General features: G+C 38.0%; 1 protein-coding gene across 2 annotated transcripts in view; it reads left to right on the forward strand.

Moving 5' to 3' along the window:
* The window catches only part of VTE1 (tocopherol cyclase, chloroplast / vitamin E deficient 1 (VTE1) / sucrose export defective 1 (SXD1)), a 37,318-nt gene that overhangs the window by 12,432 nt on the left and 8,849 nt on the right, over positions 1–16,037 (forward strand). For both annotated transcript variants that reach the window (XM_077354795.1, XM_077354794.1), the window contains exons 5-8: positions 6,273–6,442; positions 9,736–9,833; positions 11,988–12,095; positions 13,039–13,155. In XM_077354795.1, coding sequence (XP_077210910.1) covers positions 6,273–6,442; positions 9,736–9,833; positions 11,988–12,095; positions 13,039–13,155 — 493 coding nt within the window. The remainder of the gene's footprint in view (positions 1–6,272; positions 6,443–9,735; positions 9,834–11,987; positions 12,096–13,038; positions 13,156–16,037) is intronic.

Consider the following 16,037-nt stretch of genomic DNA (forward strand, 5'->3'; position numbering starts at 1 on the left):
CCGGTTTAATGATTTGAGCTCTTTAAGAGGAGGAGATAGCTCTAGGCATCATAGAAATTATTCCTAGACCATTAAAAGTGCTTAGATTTGTCCACGTGTGTACTGATTGGGTGTTTAAAGGCAATCTGGGTTTATATGGGGTGGTGGAATCATTAGAAAATTTGAAGGTAAGACTTCCTTCTCTCTCTTTCTCTCTCACGACTATAGAGTTAGGTCCAATATCCAACTATAAGTAAGAAGCATTCTGGATAGCTTAGATGTTGTAAAACCTTTGGTTTCTCGAATGTTTGGGTGGACTCTGATAGTAAGGTCTTTATTGATATTGTTTCCACTAACAAAGACCCTCTCGGTCTATAAAGTACTACTAGAAGGAGCTTATTCCCCTTGTTTCAGAAGAAATTTTTTTGAGCGAGAATTGGCGGATATCTCTCAGTTGCTTCATCTCATTGAGGGGGGCTATATAAAAAAAAGTGGGGTGGACAAACGGATTTGGATTTGGAATCCTTCTAGCATTTTTTCCGTGAAATCCTTTTACTATCAGCTGTTGCCTGTTTCTGGATCCCCTAGTTTTGCTGCTGTCTGGAAGTTTATGAGCCCCCTTCGGTATCTTTCTTTAGTTGGGCAGTGTGTAATGGGAGGATCCAGACCATCGATTTTTTAAGAAAACGGGGTTTGTGCTTGGTGGATCATTGCTCGCTTTGTCTGGAGGATGGGGAATCGATCGACCACCTGTTTATCCATTGCAAGATTTCAAGGTTGATCTGGGCTTTAATTCTGGGCAGGTTTGGGATTTGTTGGATCTTTCCCAAGACCTTAGCAGATCTATTCTCGAGTTGGGATTTTGTCCCTTGGAAGAAAAAAGGTAAGATGCTTTGGAGGTTATGTTTGGTTGCACTATGGTGGGTCATTTGGAAGGAACGAAACTCGAGAGTTTTCGAAGGATCGGCAAAGTCAGCATATTGGTTATATAATAAAATCATAGCGCTGGTCATTTTTTGAGTAAAAAACATTCCTTTGTTTAAGTTCGTCTCAGCTTTCGATCTTTGGGAGGGATGGCGCTCGGTGTGCTCTGAAGGTATGAGTCGTCAAAAGAGAAGTCTGAAATGGGAAGCTCCCCCTGAAGGTTTTATCAAATTAAATTTTGATGGGTCATGTCTTGGGAATCCGGGTTCAGCTGGGATTGGGGGCCTTTCTAGGGACTCCCGAGGGAGATTTTTCTGGGCTTTCGCAGGTCCAATTGGAATAACTGATTCGTCTGAAGCGGAAGTAAGAGCGGCATATCAGGGGATTAAACGTCTAAGTGTTGATTCCTATGATAGGACAATTGTGGAAGGGGATTCTTCAAATGTAATCGGCTGGTTATCGGGCAGAGTGGTTCCTCCGTGGCGCTTTTTAAGTTATTTTGAGGAAATTCATGACCTTATTTCAGAGTCAGTTCTGGTTTGTAAGCATGTTAGGCGCGAAGCAAATGGAGAAGCGGATTCCCTCGCTAAATCTGGTATTGCAAGAGAGGGGCTGGAGTGGTTCGACTTCCTTCCTCCGTGAGAAGAGGGGGATGTTCTGTGATGTTTCTTTTCTGTTTTTCTTGTATTAATATTCTTGTTTTTCTCTATGTATCTCTGGTGGTCCACCTTGGATCCCCTTTTTAATATATTATCATTTCAAAAAGAACGAAAGAAGGAGCTTATTCCCCTTCTCCATCACTTCAAGCCTAATTTGTCGCATCAATTTAGAGTAGTAAACCAGGTGGCGGATCATCTTGCTAATTTTGCATGTGAGAGGAAGAATAATACGGTGTTCTGGCAGTGGAGGGATCTTCCAAAGCTGGCTAGGGGTGCTGCGAGAAGGTCGTATACTCGTATGTACCCCTCTTTGTACTCCTTTATCATATTAATAAATTTTAAGGTGTCGAACCGGGTTCCTAGATAAATTCTAGGTTATAAAGAACCCAAATGTTTGAATCACAACATAACCAAAACCAGCCCCACAAATTGATTGAATCTAAAGCAGGGCACGTAAAAATTTGTGGGAGGGCCATTTAAGGTTTATGAAATTAATTTATGGTTTCTAGCTGTTAAAGTATAAAAGATAAATAACGCCTAAGTTAACATGGTATCAGAGCCAAAGGTCTCGAGTTCAAACCTCCCGGATAGCAAAAATCCACATGCGATGGTCGGCCCAAAGTGGGACCACATGTGCCACGTGTTTGCCAAGTGAGCCACACGTGCGGGGGAGTGTTAAAGTATAAAAGATAAATAACGCCTTTCTCCAACAGCTTAAGCTTTTGGAGAAGTTGGTTAGTTAACACTAGCCAATCTCGGGAATGGAAAGAACCAAGGGTGTTCTCAAGCAATATCCTGTAGAGATGTAGAAACACTGCTACCGCCTGGTCACAAGGGATTGAAGAAAACAATGACAAAAATCAGGTTTTCTTTAATAGAATTAGGGTTTCCTTAACATGATCTCAGAAAAAAGAGAGAAACTGGCATGTTAATAAATTAAGACCTAATTTAAACCTATGATTTGTGGACACGGACACGAGTGTCGCGTGTCAACACGGACACGGAGTGTCGGACACAGCAAACCCTCAAACTTTAGAAACGGGGACACGGCAAAAATAGAAAGTATATGTAATCATGATTTGTGGATATGGATTGGTGTGTCCAGTTTCGACATGGATACGAGTTGTCTAAATGAGTTAAACACAATATTCAATAAAACATAAAATGTCACACTTGACACGGTACAAAAACATGTCCACACACCCACATTAAGTCTAACACTTCCAGCAATACAAGCAAAAGTGTCCAAAGGAGTGTCGACGTGTGTGGACATGGGTGTCGTGTCGGACACGGCTGGACACGTGAGTCGGCAGTAAATTCGAAGTGTCGGCCAAATCATAGATTTAAACTATAATAAATCTGAAAGGAGAAAGAATGGTGTACTTTCTCTATTTCAAAAGGAAAAATAGAGAAAGAAAGGTGAGTTAAAACTCCACTCATAGGTGACCTGGGGCTTCCTTCTCCTCGAAAATTTCTATAAGATTACTTCTCGCTTGATCTTTTACTGATTGAAAGATATAGAAAGAAAGCCATAAAAACCTAATCCAATCTCACAAACTACGTGAAAGATGGAGTTCTAGTCACCTGAAGGCTTATCTACTCTCCTATATGTCATACATTCTTATTTATTGATTCTGTTCCGTTTCATTTGGAATGAGCGAAATATTATGTTATGTTTCATTTAGAATGGACGAAACATTCCAGTTTGTTTCAGAAAACAGAACATAGCACAACGAAACTTTCTACCCAAAAATCCAATGAGTTTCGTTTTGTTCCATTCCAATCCAGTATTTTTCGTCCAGAATAAAGGACAGCGAATCAATCTATTCTGGACGAAATTGTGGAATCTTTGGGCAGTTTTCAAATTTGATTTTTTGTTGCAATTTTTTTGTTTTTTTCTTTTCCCCCTCATTTAGTGAATGTTTTGTGTTTGTTTGAAGAGCATTTGATATCTTTTAATCCTCACGAAGAAATGGGAGGGGCTAAAACCACATAAAAAAAATCTTCATTTCTTACATTCTTGTAAAACTCATTTATTCCTAAAAATCTTATCCCTCATTTATACTTGGCATTTGATATGATGAATTGTGAGTGTTATTGATGTTTTGCACTAAATTTAATATTAATTAGGCTTATCAAGAGCCAATTTCATGCATATGGTAGATTTTTTAAGTAATAAAATATGTTTTTTTGTTAAATTTCATGCATATGGAAGCTCCATTCCCATGAACAAAATGAAATACCCACCAGGGCAAAATTAATAATTGAGCAAATTACATGGAACTGCTTATGTAAGTCACATAAGCTGAAGGGCATAACAGGAAAATCTATCTCCCACATACACTTGTGTATAAAATGATTACAACATAAGTCCTACACAGCTTTTGTACACCACTAATTGGTGGATATAAGTGATATACAAAGGTCCTAGTTTGCAGTTTCCACACCTATCAGTTGGCTAATGGGAAGGCTTATTACTTTGCCCATGCTTGTGTTTAGAGGGGACCTTATTATTTGGGTTCATTACTCACTTGAAGACTCGCCATGGGCTTATTTTGCTGTATTTATGTTGTTTTAGTGTCTAGTTTTACCCTGTTAGTTGGTTGTAGCTCTTTTTGTTTTTTTCCCAAAATGAATATCTTTCACCACTCAAAAAAGTACCTTTCCTTGGTACACCTTCATTTAACGTGTACAACTCAACTCAACTCAACTCAACTAAGCCTTTGTCCCAAACTAGTTGGGCTCGGCTAATGTATCCTTCAGAAAATTTTCATGAAGAAGGTAAAAGGATCTACCCGGCTCAAATTGACTAAGTCTAATCCTGACACTAGTTGGGTTCGTCTACATGGATCATTTTCTTCCATCCTCTCCTATCCAAGGTCATGTTCTCTGTTATGTTCCTAGCCATCAAGTCTAATCCTGATACTAGTTGTATCTACACCTTCATATAACGTGTAGATACAAGAAAATACTCAAATTATGAAATGTCTCGAGTAGTATAGATCAAGAGGTTGCTAGAGTGGGAATCGAAGTGGGAAGTGGGAAGCGGGAAGCGAAGGCTCCCGGGATGGTGGGAAGTGGGAAGCGTGAAGGGTCGGGGGAAGCGCTGAGGAAGCTCGAAGGGAAGCGGCGGGGAAGCATGTTTCCTATTTTTGTGATTCCCATAAAATTAAAACGGTAGGAAACGACGGGGAAGCGCATTGCCTTTTTGGGGAAGCGCGCTTCCCGTTGTTGGGGAAACGTGATTCCCACTTTTTGGGGAAGCGTCGATTCCCCCGATGCAAGGGAAGATTCTTGCTTCCTTGGTATAGATCCCTTTGTTTTGTTTCTTGATATCGCTTAAGAGATTTGCAAGTCTATGCATGAAATGTATTCTTCTGATCGGAACATTTCACGCATTTCACACATATGAGAAGTATATGAGCAGTTAGTGAGAATCCAAGAGATGTCTCAAGTGCCTTAAACTTCCATAGCCACTTTTACGAATACAGGTATTGCACTATTTTCTTAGTTGTTATCACTTATAAGCTCCTTTGGTCATTGACATAGGAGCATCATATCATATTACTGGTGACATAAGTATGCTCTCCTTGTTAAATAAATCCTCTCCATCTGTCACTCTCTTAGCAGACTAGAAGAAGCCAATCTGATTGAATCTAATCATATCATCAATGCCAAATGGTCCACGATTACCTAAAGAAGAACCATCAAAATTAAGCTTGAGATGATCCTCTGGGGAAGGTCGCCAATTAGTTGATCGCTTTTTGTAAGGAGTTTGCTTCTAAAATTTTTGCTCCTAAAATTTCTCAACTCCTTCATTACTTTAGTCAACGAACTAATGTACGGTACATAATTTCTCCTTCACATTACTTGACAAAAGGACCAACATCTTCAACAAAACAAAAGATAACAGATGGAGATCATCTTTCGAATGAAAGGGCTTATATTATTAGTAGCCTGTTACGGAAAGCTCAATACTCTATGCCACATGGGTATAAAAGAGAATTGGGAACAATTGTTGTGGTTGCTCCTGACAAGAGGTCTAGGGGAAAAAGCTTCCCATGGTTGAATGCAAACATCATGCTATGCAATTTCTACTTCACATTAATTGCTAAAGGACCAACGGCTTCCGCAAAGGATAACAGATGGAGATTATCTTTCTAATCAGAGGACACTTTGATTCCTTCATGATTTACATTATACTTTCCCATCAATCGAGCCTTCTCTTTTCAATGATGTGGGAGTCCAGCCACTGTACAGCTTCTCAAGGAGGTTTCTTTTTTCAATCATTCCCCTATTTCACTAATGTGTTTCTTTTTAAAAATAGTAGCTTTGTTTATATAAGACAAAAATATTTAACTTATTGTAGGTAATTTAAAATTTTCTTGCATGTTACCACTTTTTATAATGAGGGACAATAGGTTTTAGATGAATTTGGAAGGCTACTTAGTCTATGCAATGATGTTACTTACAATTATAGCTAAAGTGTCACCTATATGGGACTCTACTAGCAAGATTGAACAAGATTTAAAATCTATGATAAGTTTGGTGCATTATTGCGCAAAATATTCTGGCTTTCCCAATCATTTGATTTTTGGTTATCCTTATTTATACCGTGTACTCTCGTTGTTTAAATCATCAATTTCAAGGTGTACTTTTCTCAAACTTGACCGTATGACTTGTAATTTGACCATTAGCTTTAAATGGCAGGTCATCATATGTGAAAACTGTAAAGACAGCTCACTGGGAGTATAGTACTCGTCCTGTATATGGGTGGGGTAATGTTGACTCAAAACAGAAATCGACAGCAGGCTGGCTTGCAGCTTTTCCTGTATTTGAACCTCATTGGCAAATATGCATGGCAGGAGGACTCTCAACAGGTATGAGCTTTATTTCGTTACCCACATGCAATAATGTAGATACTAATTGATTGGTCTAATATGTATTGATAAACATGCGTGTGTGTGTATATATATATATATATATATATATGTATGTATGTTGTATGTACGTATACATACATCTGACATCCACTATTAGCATTTCCTCTGGACCTTGAATCAAGAGCTAACCTGAGCATTCAAGGATAATGCTGCAAGTTCGTGGTGCCGTTGATTTGGTTCTGTACGGCCTCACCACAAATCCTATGAAAACCAAATCAAGGGAAGATATTCTTTTCAAAAATTGTACTCTCTAACTCAAGATTTGAATCCAAACTCATTAAGAACTCACTAATTATTGTTTGTCCAGTCTTATCCTCGACATTAGGCACATTGTCTTAATAGTGATCCAACTCTTCCAATTTACTGCATAGGGTTCCATAATTTTCTTCCACGGACATCGCCCCTTCGCTAAAGATTCATTGTCCTGATAGCTAATAGACCCTAGCAGGATCGTCCCAATGAGAGTTTTTTTTTTTTTCAACTTATCCCAACCATCTTTTATTGTACACAACAGTAACTACCTTAAAGAAACTACCTTTGTTATTACTAGGTTGCTTTGGATGTACTAACCATGATAAAAGAGTGAGATTTTCAGATGCCCTATTGTCATAATAGGATCCTCTTCCTTTGATTCCTAAATTGTTCAATTGAGGTATCTGAACTTTGATCTTCCACCAATGAATGTTCTTGGAGAGAGTCACTCAAGATAATTAGATCACTCTGGTTTCACGATTGTAATCTCAACTCCAGGGAGGTCATCTGACTACTTCCTGGGTCTTTTGAGGACTTGAAATTGTCACATCGCCACTACAAAACATCTGTCCAAATACGAGGCAATCTTGGTAATATCATTTCCCATATTATATATATATATATATATATATATATATATATATATGAGAGAACATTTCCTACACACTTGTGTAGGTAAGTTACCTACACACTACCTTAAAATATAGTGGGGGCCCACATTGTTTGGGTGATCCAAACCATTCATTTGAATGGTCCTCACATAGATAGGGTGTCCACAAAAAATTAGATCCATAGGATCATCCTAACCATTCAAACTATGGAGGCAAAAAATGGACTAATTTGTGAAGGTTTATACACGTCCATTTTACACCTCCACAAATCGTAGGGTTGGGATGATCCTATGGATCTGATTTTTTGTGGACACCCTATCTATGTGAGGACCATTCAAATGAATTGTTTGGATCACCCAAACAATGTGGGCCCCCACTGTATTTTAAGGTAGTGTGTAGGTAACTTACCTACACAAGTGTGTAGGAAATGTTCTCTCTCTCTCTCTCTCTCTCTCTCTATATATATATATATATATATATATATATATATAGTTGTCAACCTGTGACTTGACTCGTAAGAGTTTTTGAAAAGAGTAGAAATGTAGTTGAAAAAAATATCATTATCTCAAAAGATGAAACATGTAAAAAAAATATAACCCAATTGCACATAGATAAAGCACTAAGCCAAAAATATCTATCTATCCATCCATCCATCCATCCATAATATATACTAAGCACGTAACTTTCCAAATGTCGTTCACCTTTTCCAGAATTTTTTTTTTCCTGGAAAGTATTTTCCCCTACATCATGTTTTGATCTTTTGATGGGGTGGGGTGGAGCCCATATTCTATACCTAAGAATAGCATGGGTAGGGTCCACTATTTTACCCTTGATCCGATGAGCCCATCAACTCTATCCTAACCCATGCATACACCATAGGACCAACTTTCTGCTTTTTTTTTTTTGAATGGTTTGGACTAATTATTTTACTCCTCATGCTATGATGGAGTGGGGTCCAATATTTAATGACCATGCCTAGGATTCGTGGGGCCCACCATTTTACCCCTAATGTTTTTGCCAAGGTGTCCCTACCCAAACCTATGCAATAGACTGGAGCCCGCCATTTTACATCTCATGTTTTGATGGCGTGGGGCCCACCATTTTACTAGTAAATAACTACATGCTTGTAACTTACAAAAATAATTAGTTTTAAGTTCCTACTTCCAAGTTTTCAACCATCAAACCAAGAAAGCCCAGGCCCAACGACTCGTAAGAGTCATAGTTTTTTTACTCGACTCGGAGCGACTCGTAAGAGTCACCAGATGACTCATAAGAGTTTTCGATAGAGGCGACTCGCATGGGCGACTCGACTCGAAAGTCCGGCGACTCGACTCGACTTGAGAGTTGACTCGTACGACTCGTAAGAGCTTGACAATGCGACTCGACTCGACTCGACTCGAGAGTTGACTCGTACGACTCGTAAGAGTTTGACAATTTTATACACACACACACACACATACGAGGAAAGGTTCCTAAGCTATAGCTCGGATAAGCTTATCTAAGCTATAGCTCAAAAACACATGTGGCCCCACATTTTTTAGGGGATCCAAAGCATTCATTTGGAAGGCCCTTCCATGGATAGGGTGTGTACCAAAAATCAGCCCTATAGGATCATCCTAACCCATTCAAAGGTCGAGGGGAAAATGGAAACTTGTGAATGATTGTCACTTTATTAGGGAAAAGATCACCGGGGATTTGATTGGAACACCTGATACCAAGTAGCAATTGTGTATATGAATTTACTGAAACTTTGTGCCCGGACAAATTCATTTTACTGATTAGCAAACTCAAAGGGCAAAATATTATTACAAATCATATTTTTTCTTCATTAACAAAAAGGGGAAAAAATCATATTGTTTCTTCATTTTGTTTTCCAACACTACGTATTTCGGTTGTAATTTCTGTTCTTAGTATTGAACCTTTATTGAAAGTAATTTCTTTCCTGAAGAAGACCCTCTTGTCTTGTAAGGGAGAAATTATGCTTTGTTGTGAAGAGGATACAGTTAATGACTAAATGGCTATTTTAAAAAAAAACAATAAAACATCCATTTGCGAATATCAGACCTTTATTGAAAGTAATTTCTTTTCCGAAGAAGAGGACCCTCTTGTCTTGCAAGGGAGAAATTGCGCTTTGTTGTGAGGGGGATACTTTTATTGACTGACTGGCTACTTCAGGAAAAATAGGTTGTGTGGATACCATTTAGGAATATCAGTTCTTTGGAATTGGATCTGTAAAACCAACTCTTATATTTTGACATTAAAGCCATTCAAATTTTATGTGAATTCCTTGAGTTGGAATAAAACATTGCTTCATATTCTGAGCGTATATAATAAAACATTGCTTCATATTCTGAGCGTATATTACAGGTTGGATAGAATGGGATGGGGAACGATTCGAGTTTGAAAATGCACCATCTTACTCTGAAAAAAATTGGGGTGGAGGCTTCCCAAGAAAATGGTTTTGGGTAAGTTTCTATTGATTTCCTTTGGCATTCATTGGATATGGGTTTGGGGCATCAAAACATCACCTAATCTTTATGTCATTTAAAACTTTTTCACTAAGAAATAATTCATATTTTCGTACCTTAAGCTCAATAGTTGAGAACACTCCCAGAACATTACATCCTTTCTATTTCTGTGTGAACATTTGCTTACAACAAATGAGATGCTTTATTCGCTTACATGTTCTACAATTTCTCATAAAAAACACTATAATCACTTACAGGTGTTACAAATTCATTTAAGACACAATAACTGATATAGCATCGGGGTTCTTTGTGGTATGCATGTGTTGAATTTATTGCTTTACTAATATATGGCCCAAGAAACATCCTAATAAACATAAGGTGGTCATAATTTAACATATGTTTGATCTTGAACAAATTATTTCTGCAATTTACTTATTTACTTCTCTCCTCCAAACTTATTCTATTCTGAGATCCTTGAGTTTCACAATCCTCATAAATAGAGGAAATACAAGTTGGTACACTGATAGATTGGTTATGATGAACTGGCCATGATCTAAAAGGTCCGATAGAAGACTGCATCACGTGTACAGCCTGATGATACAAGGCCTTGTCCTTAAGGTGATGGTTGTATGGGATGTCTAGATGCTATATTTATTGGATTTTATGGTGAGTACTTCCAAAATTAACGATAGAAAATGGATACATGCTTGTGAAGAATATAATTTTCTATTGTAGGTAAGACAGAAAATTTAGAAAAGGTTTTGTTTCACTTGATGCAACTGTTGGAAATGGAAATGCCTTGAGACATAATGAATACATGGATTCTCCTTAATGTTAGGTAAGTGACACTTTATATGCCTTGCAACTGTTGGAAATGGAAATGCCTTGAGAACATGGTTTTAAATTTCGGTTTCGGTACTAAAAATTTCGGACGAAATCCTGAAACTTTGGCCAAAATCAGGTAAAAAAAACTTAATTATTCATTTCGGTGAAACTTTGGTAACAATATTAATTTTAAAAAAAAATGAATTTCTCTAAATTTCAGCCAAAATTTGGGATTTCTCGAAATTTCGGTCCCAACCGAAATCCGTAATTTCGGTTCAAAATTTGGATTTCGGACGAAATTTAAAACCATGCTGAAGACTTCCATCTTTTTAGTGTTAGGTAAGTGACGCTTTATATGACTTCTGCTGCCTGATATTTGTTTTCCTCACTTGGTACCCACAATCTGTTTGTTTCCTACTTTAGTTTGTTTAGATACATTATCACATGCATGATGTCTTTGTTCATACATTTATTTTTATCTTAACTTTCAGTTTCATAAACAGGAAAGTTTAAAAGGAATGAATAGGGATGTTTTTGGATCGGTTGATTTGTTCGCCTAGTAGATGGGCTTCATAGATCAGTAGCTGTGGACTTTCTGTGACTTTACATACTTGTGAAATCACTTGAGAATGCTCTCCTAAAATTTGAACGAGTTGGATAAATAAATGACGTTTGGTGCCTTATAATGTTGGGATGATTTTTGGGTCAAACCTTGCAAGATTGAGACGGATGTAGATCTCTGGTTTGGATATGGGAAAGGGTGTAGAAGGGTCAGACATGGTGTTAGAATATAAATAAAGCACTATAATCCTCAGAATCCTCCAATAACTCTAGTAACCAAATAATGTTTTTGGGATCTAGTCAAGTATATCACTAGAATTCAAAAAATGATCAAGTTGTGACAAATTTTTTGTTGATTCATTTCCTGCTTTTGGAAGATACTGCATCACTTGGGTTGCGACTGTTCAAGTTGACTCAGCTGAGTTCCGTGTTAATTTGTCAACTCCTTAGAATACAATTAAATTCTGAATACTTGTCTTCCATCTTATTTGATATTTGTTAAGAGTTTTTAGACCTTGCTGTCTACAGTTGAACTCCAAAGAGGCAATTTTTTGTGCTCATCTTATTTCTTATTTTTTATTTTCTAATATTGTTCATAACATAAAATGTGTAGTACTCATTCTTAGTTTATTGTGTTGTGCTTTTCTTATTGTTAGATCTACTGATCAGATCAGTAACTTTTTTTTTTTAATTTATTAGTATAGGTAGGCATGGTATTATCCTTAAATCCATGAATAAGATAAACAATGTTGCGTCTTATTGCAGATTCAGTGTAATGTTTTTCAAGGTACAACAGGTGAAGTTGCTTTGACTGCAGCTGGTGGATTGAGGCAACTATCTGGATTGTCTGAAAACTATGAAAATGCTGCAATGGTAAGTTGCCTGTTTTGTTTTCTTCCCTATAGATCTTAGATCTGATATGTTCACTTTGTCCTTCACTATTTTGTAGGGCTATTATATGACAGGTCACATTTTTTCCTTGGAATACTATTTGTAAATGTATAAAAGGACCACCCCTTCATGATTGAAACTACTCATTTGATGGCCCTTGTATCGATAGATCATGCCCCCAAATACCCTCCATCCAACAATCCTATCCGTCCAATTTGCGGCCACAAATGGATGGGTAGAAGTGTAGAACATAAAAGGGCAATGCTCCATTTTCAACGGCAAATGTATCCATTAGTTAGGGTTAGGATAGTCCCACAGGGAGATTATTTGGCGCATTGCCGACACATAACGGGGTCCTGCAGATGAATGGTTTGGAATTTGGATTATCGAACAGTTGGCATCACTATACTTTTACCAGCTAATATTTTCCAAGGAAAAGATATGCGTACATATCATATAGCTGTTCAATTTCATATGGCAAGTTTATGAAGAGCTTCTTTACCTTGGTTTCTGAGCCTATTTGGACTCTGCACTAGTGCTTGGTAGTCAGGTTAATTTAATCCGTCCATCTAAACCATAAGTTCCATAACATTAATGAAGCGTATGGTTACTATTTGTGAAAAAGATAAATCAATTGGACACTTTATCCTTCTTTGATTTAAAAAAGTCGAAATGAGAATTGACTGTTGAATTAGGTCCATGCCTGTCAGGAAAACCCATTAAACTGCCTGCAATATGTTTTTTTACTCCAATTAGAGTTCAAATTATCATACAATAAATCTTAAATGACATCAATGTTCGTGATCTTTTGTAGAACCAGTCCCTCAGTTCTACACTTTCATCACCAGGCATTAATTTGGGTTGTATTTATGCTTTTTTTTTCTTCTGATGTTCTCATGAATTATACTGACATGCCTTGATGTAGATTGGTGTTCACTACAATGGAACTCTCTATGAATTTGTGCCTTGGACTAGCGTTGTTAATTGGGAAATTGCTCAGTGGGGTTACTGGTATTTGTCTGCCGACAACGACACATACAAGGTGATTATACTTCTCTTAATTTTTTGTTGTTCCCTGTGTTAGTAGCCAATGATCCTCAGATTTGGTTGATGCATTTCGAAGTTCTTAACGCACTGAATATAGATGCACAGACATATTAATTGGATATGCCTTCATATATGGTAATCATGCTTAATTAGCTTGATATAAAGAAATTCATAGTGGATTATCAGTTCTAGTGATCATTTGGGAAGGTGTCCCTGTTCAACTTGTAACATTTTTCAAGTAGGTTGCTTGATCAAATTTTATCCCAAGCTGGTCTACCAATCAACTAAATGACCTTGTCGACACTATGATCCTTCATCTATGTAAGCTTAAAAAGAAAAGAAGTAGACAATAAAGGGAGGAGAGGTAGGAAGGGATGGAGAAAAGGGAAAATAAAAAAATCATGTTGGTTAACTCCCAACCCCATGAATTGTCATACTTATAATATGCTTTGAAAAAAATTACAAAGATGCCATTAGGGCCATCTACTGATGGCCCTATCAAAAAGTGCACAAGTCGCTTCAAATGATCTAAGAAACAATTCATACAAGTGAGAGGGCTCCATTGCTTCAACACTTTCCTGTCAATTTGATGCATAGAGGTCATACATGGCAATGAATTGTTCATTCTATTCCACTAACTCGCTATGGGAGGCAAATGGTAAAAATCTTCCATATGTGAGTCAATAGTTATAGATCCTTCAGACAAATTTTTGAAACCATTGATACATTATATGCAAGTACGTGTTCATCTAAAACTCTCTCATTCTTCATGGAATTTCAAGAAATTATTTTTGCTTTCTATTTTCGATCACATGTCAACTTCCGTTGATGCCATCATGCCAATACTCTATCTCTCAATCACATTGCGCTGAGAGGAAATAATATATTCAGGAACTTCTTTGAAGTCCGACGCTTTTTCTACATCAATCAACCAATCGAGAACTTTTTTGCTGATAAGTGATAATCCTCTAGAAAATTCAGGTATATCAATCTTTGATCCCGTGAAACCTAGCTCTGATGTCAATCTAATCTAGTGTAGATAGAGAAGCACGGATATGGATCTAGGAATCCGGCTTGCAAATTACATAATCAAAGTACAACATAAGAACTCAAGAGGACAAGAAGATGATCTTCTCTACTATTATTCAAAAGAGGAGTGTAAAAACTCAATGGTTCATCAAAAACTAGTCCAAAACCGTAATATGTGTTCACTTATATACTAGAAGAACATACTTGTAGCCAAGGGCGGAGCCCGGAATTTACACTTGTGGGGGGGAACTAATTTACACTAGCTTGCATTGGTCATTGGGGGGGCCATGGCCATTAAAGTCATTGGGGGGGGGGGGGGGGGGGGGGGTGTGAGAGGGGGGCGGAGGACATGGCCCCTCTCATACTCTACTTGCCTCCACCTCTGCTTGTAGCCAAAACCCTAAACCAACATGATTTCTTCATAGAAAAGAACGATCATCTTCATGTGACTGCCTTCAAACCCTTTATCAGTGGGCAGATCTTTTGATTGATGACTAGGTCCCTTGATCAATGGATTGGATCATTGGTTGAGAAGCTTTAATTCCACCTGCGGTAAAATGTGGGCTTCTTGTCAAGCCTTTGATAGATTTCTTCTCGGCATCATCCTGCATGTCTATATAGTCTTCGAGTACTTAATCTGTATCAACAAGCTTCATTCCATTAAGTATGTCTTTCTTCCCCCTCCTGTCCATCCTTGGTTGTTGACTCTGCCTCTAATTATATAACGAGTATGTCTACTCATTTCTTTGCAAATTCTTTGGGCTATTTGAGAGATAAAGTGAAAATTGAAGATGGGTCACCCTCTTCCATTGCTGGAATGTGTGATGTTTTTTTTTTTTGTAAATGATAGCCAATTTTTTGATAGGCGACCAAGATGGTCAATATACATAGGATCAAACCAAAGAAGAAAAAAGACACATAAGCAAAGATACATAATTAAGGAGAGGGGGAATCATAAAGAGCTAACACATCCTTAGAAACACCAATGCTTTCAAGACGATCGGCCACCTGATTAGCAGAGCGACGAATATGAGAGAGAGACCAAGAGAATCGTGCCATCCAATCGAACATTTCATCAAAGAGAGGATCGAACCGCTAAGGTGGTTTTTGGGATTTCTTAAGCCACCTTATGACATTCATAGAGTCTCTTTCAATCATTGCGTTTACCACCTTGTCTTGTGCTAGCAATTTCAATCCTTGATGAGCCGCTTTCACTTCGGCCTCTGATGCATCGGCAATCCCTATAGGGCCAGCAAAAGGCCACACCACCTCACCATTGCTATTTCTTAAAACACCTCCAATGCCTGCCGAACCCGGATTACCAAAGCTTGAGCCATCAAAGTTATGTTTCACAAAGTCAGGAGCCGGGGAGGACCACTCTTGGGATATTTTGAGCTTGTGGTCCGCCGAACCACAAACTACACTCCACGCTTCCCAAAGGTCATAAGCTGAAACAAATCTAAAGGAGCGTAAGATCTTCACTCAAGAGATCGTGAGAGCAATAACTCTAATGAATAGGAAATCAGGCGATCGAGAAGTCCCTTTGAAGATTCTCGCATTCCTTTATTTCCATAGCACCCATATGGTGGCTAAGAAAGACACATTCCAGCGGATTTCGCCTTTTTTCTTTCAAGGGACAAATGGCCAACTTAGAAAAAGATCAACAAGCTTTTCAGGGAATACCCAGGAAATTCCAAATCTATGAAGCAGTTCCCTCGCGACTCTAGCTACTCATGGATAAGGAGGTGATCCGCTATTTCACCCACCTCGATACATAAGGCTCAATGGTCAACAATGAGCATCTTCCTTTTCCGGAGAAAGTTAGCTATTTGGATCCTTTCCCTTAGA

Source organism: Tasmannia lanceolata, unplaced genomic scaffold, assembly GCF_043159265.1.
Source record: "Tasmannia lanceolata isolate RefF3 unplaced genomic scaffold, GAP_Taslan_0.1 ptg000015l, whole genome shotgun sequence".
Lineage (NCBI taxonomy): Eukaryota > Viridiplantae > Streptophyta > Magnoliopsida > Canellales > Winteraceae > Tasmannia > Tasmannia lanceolata.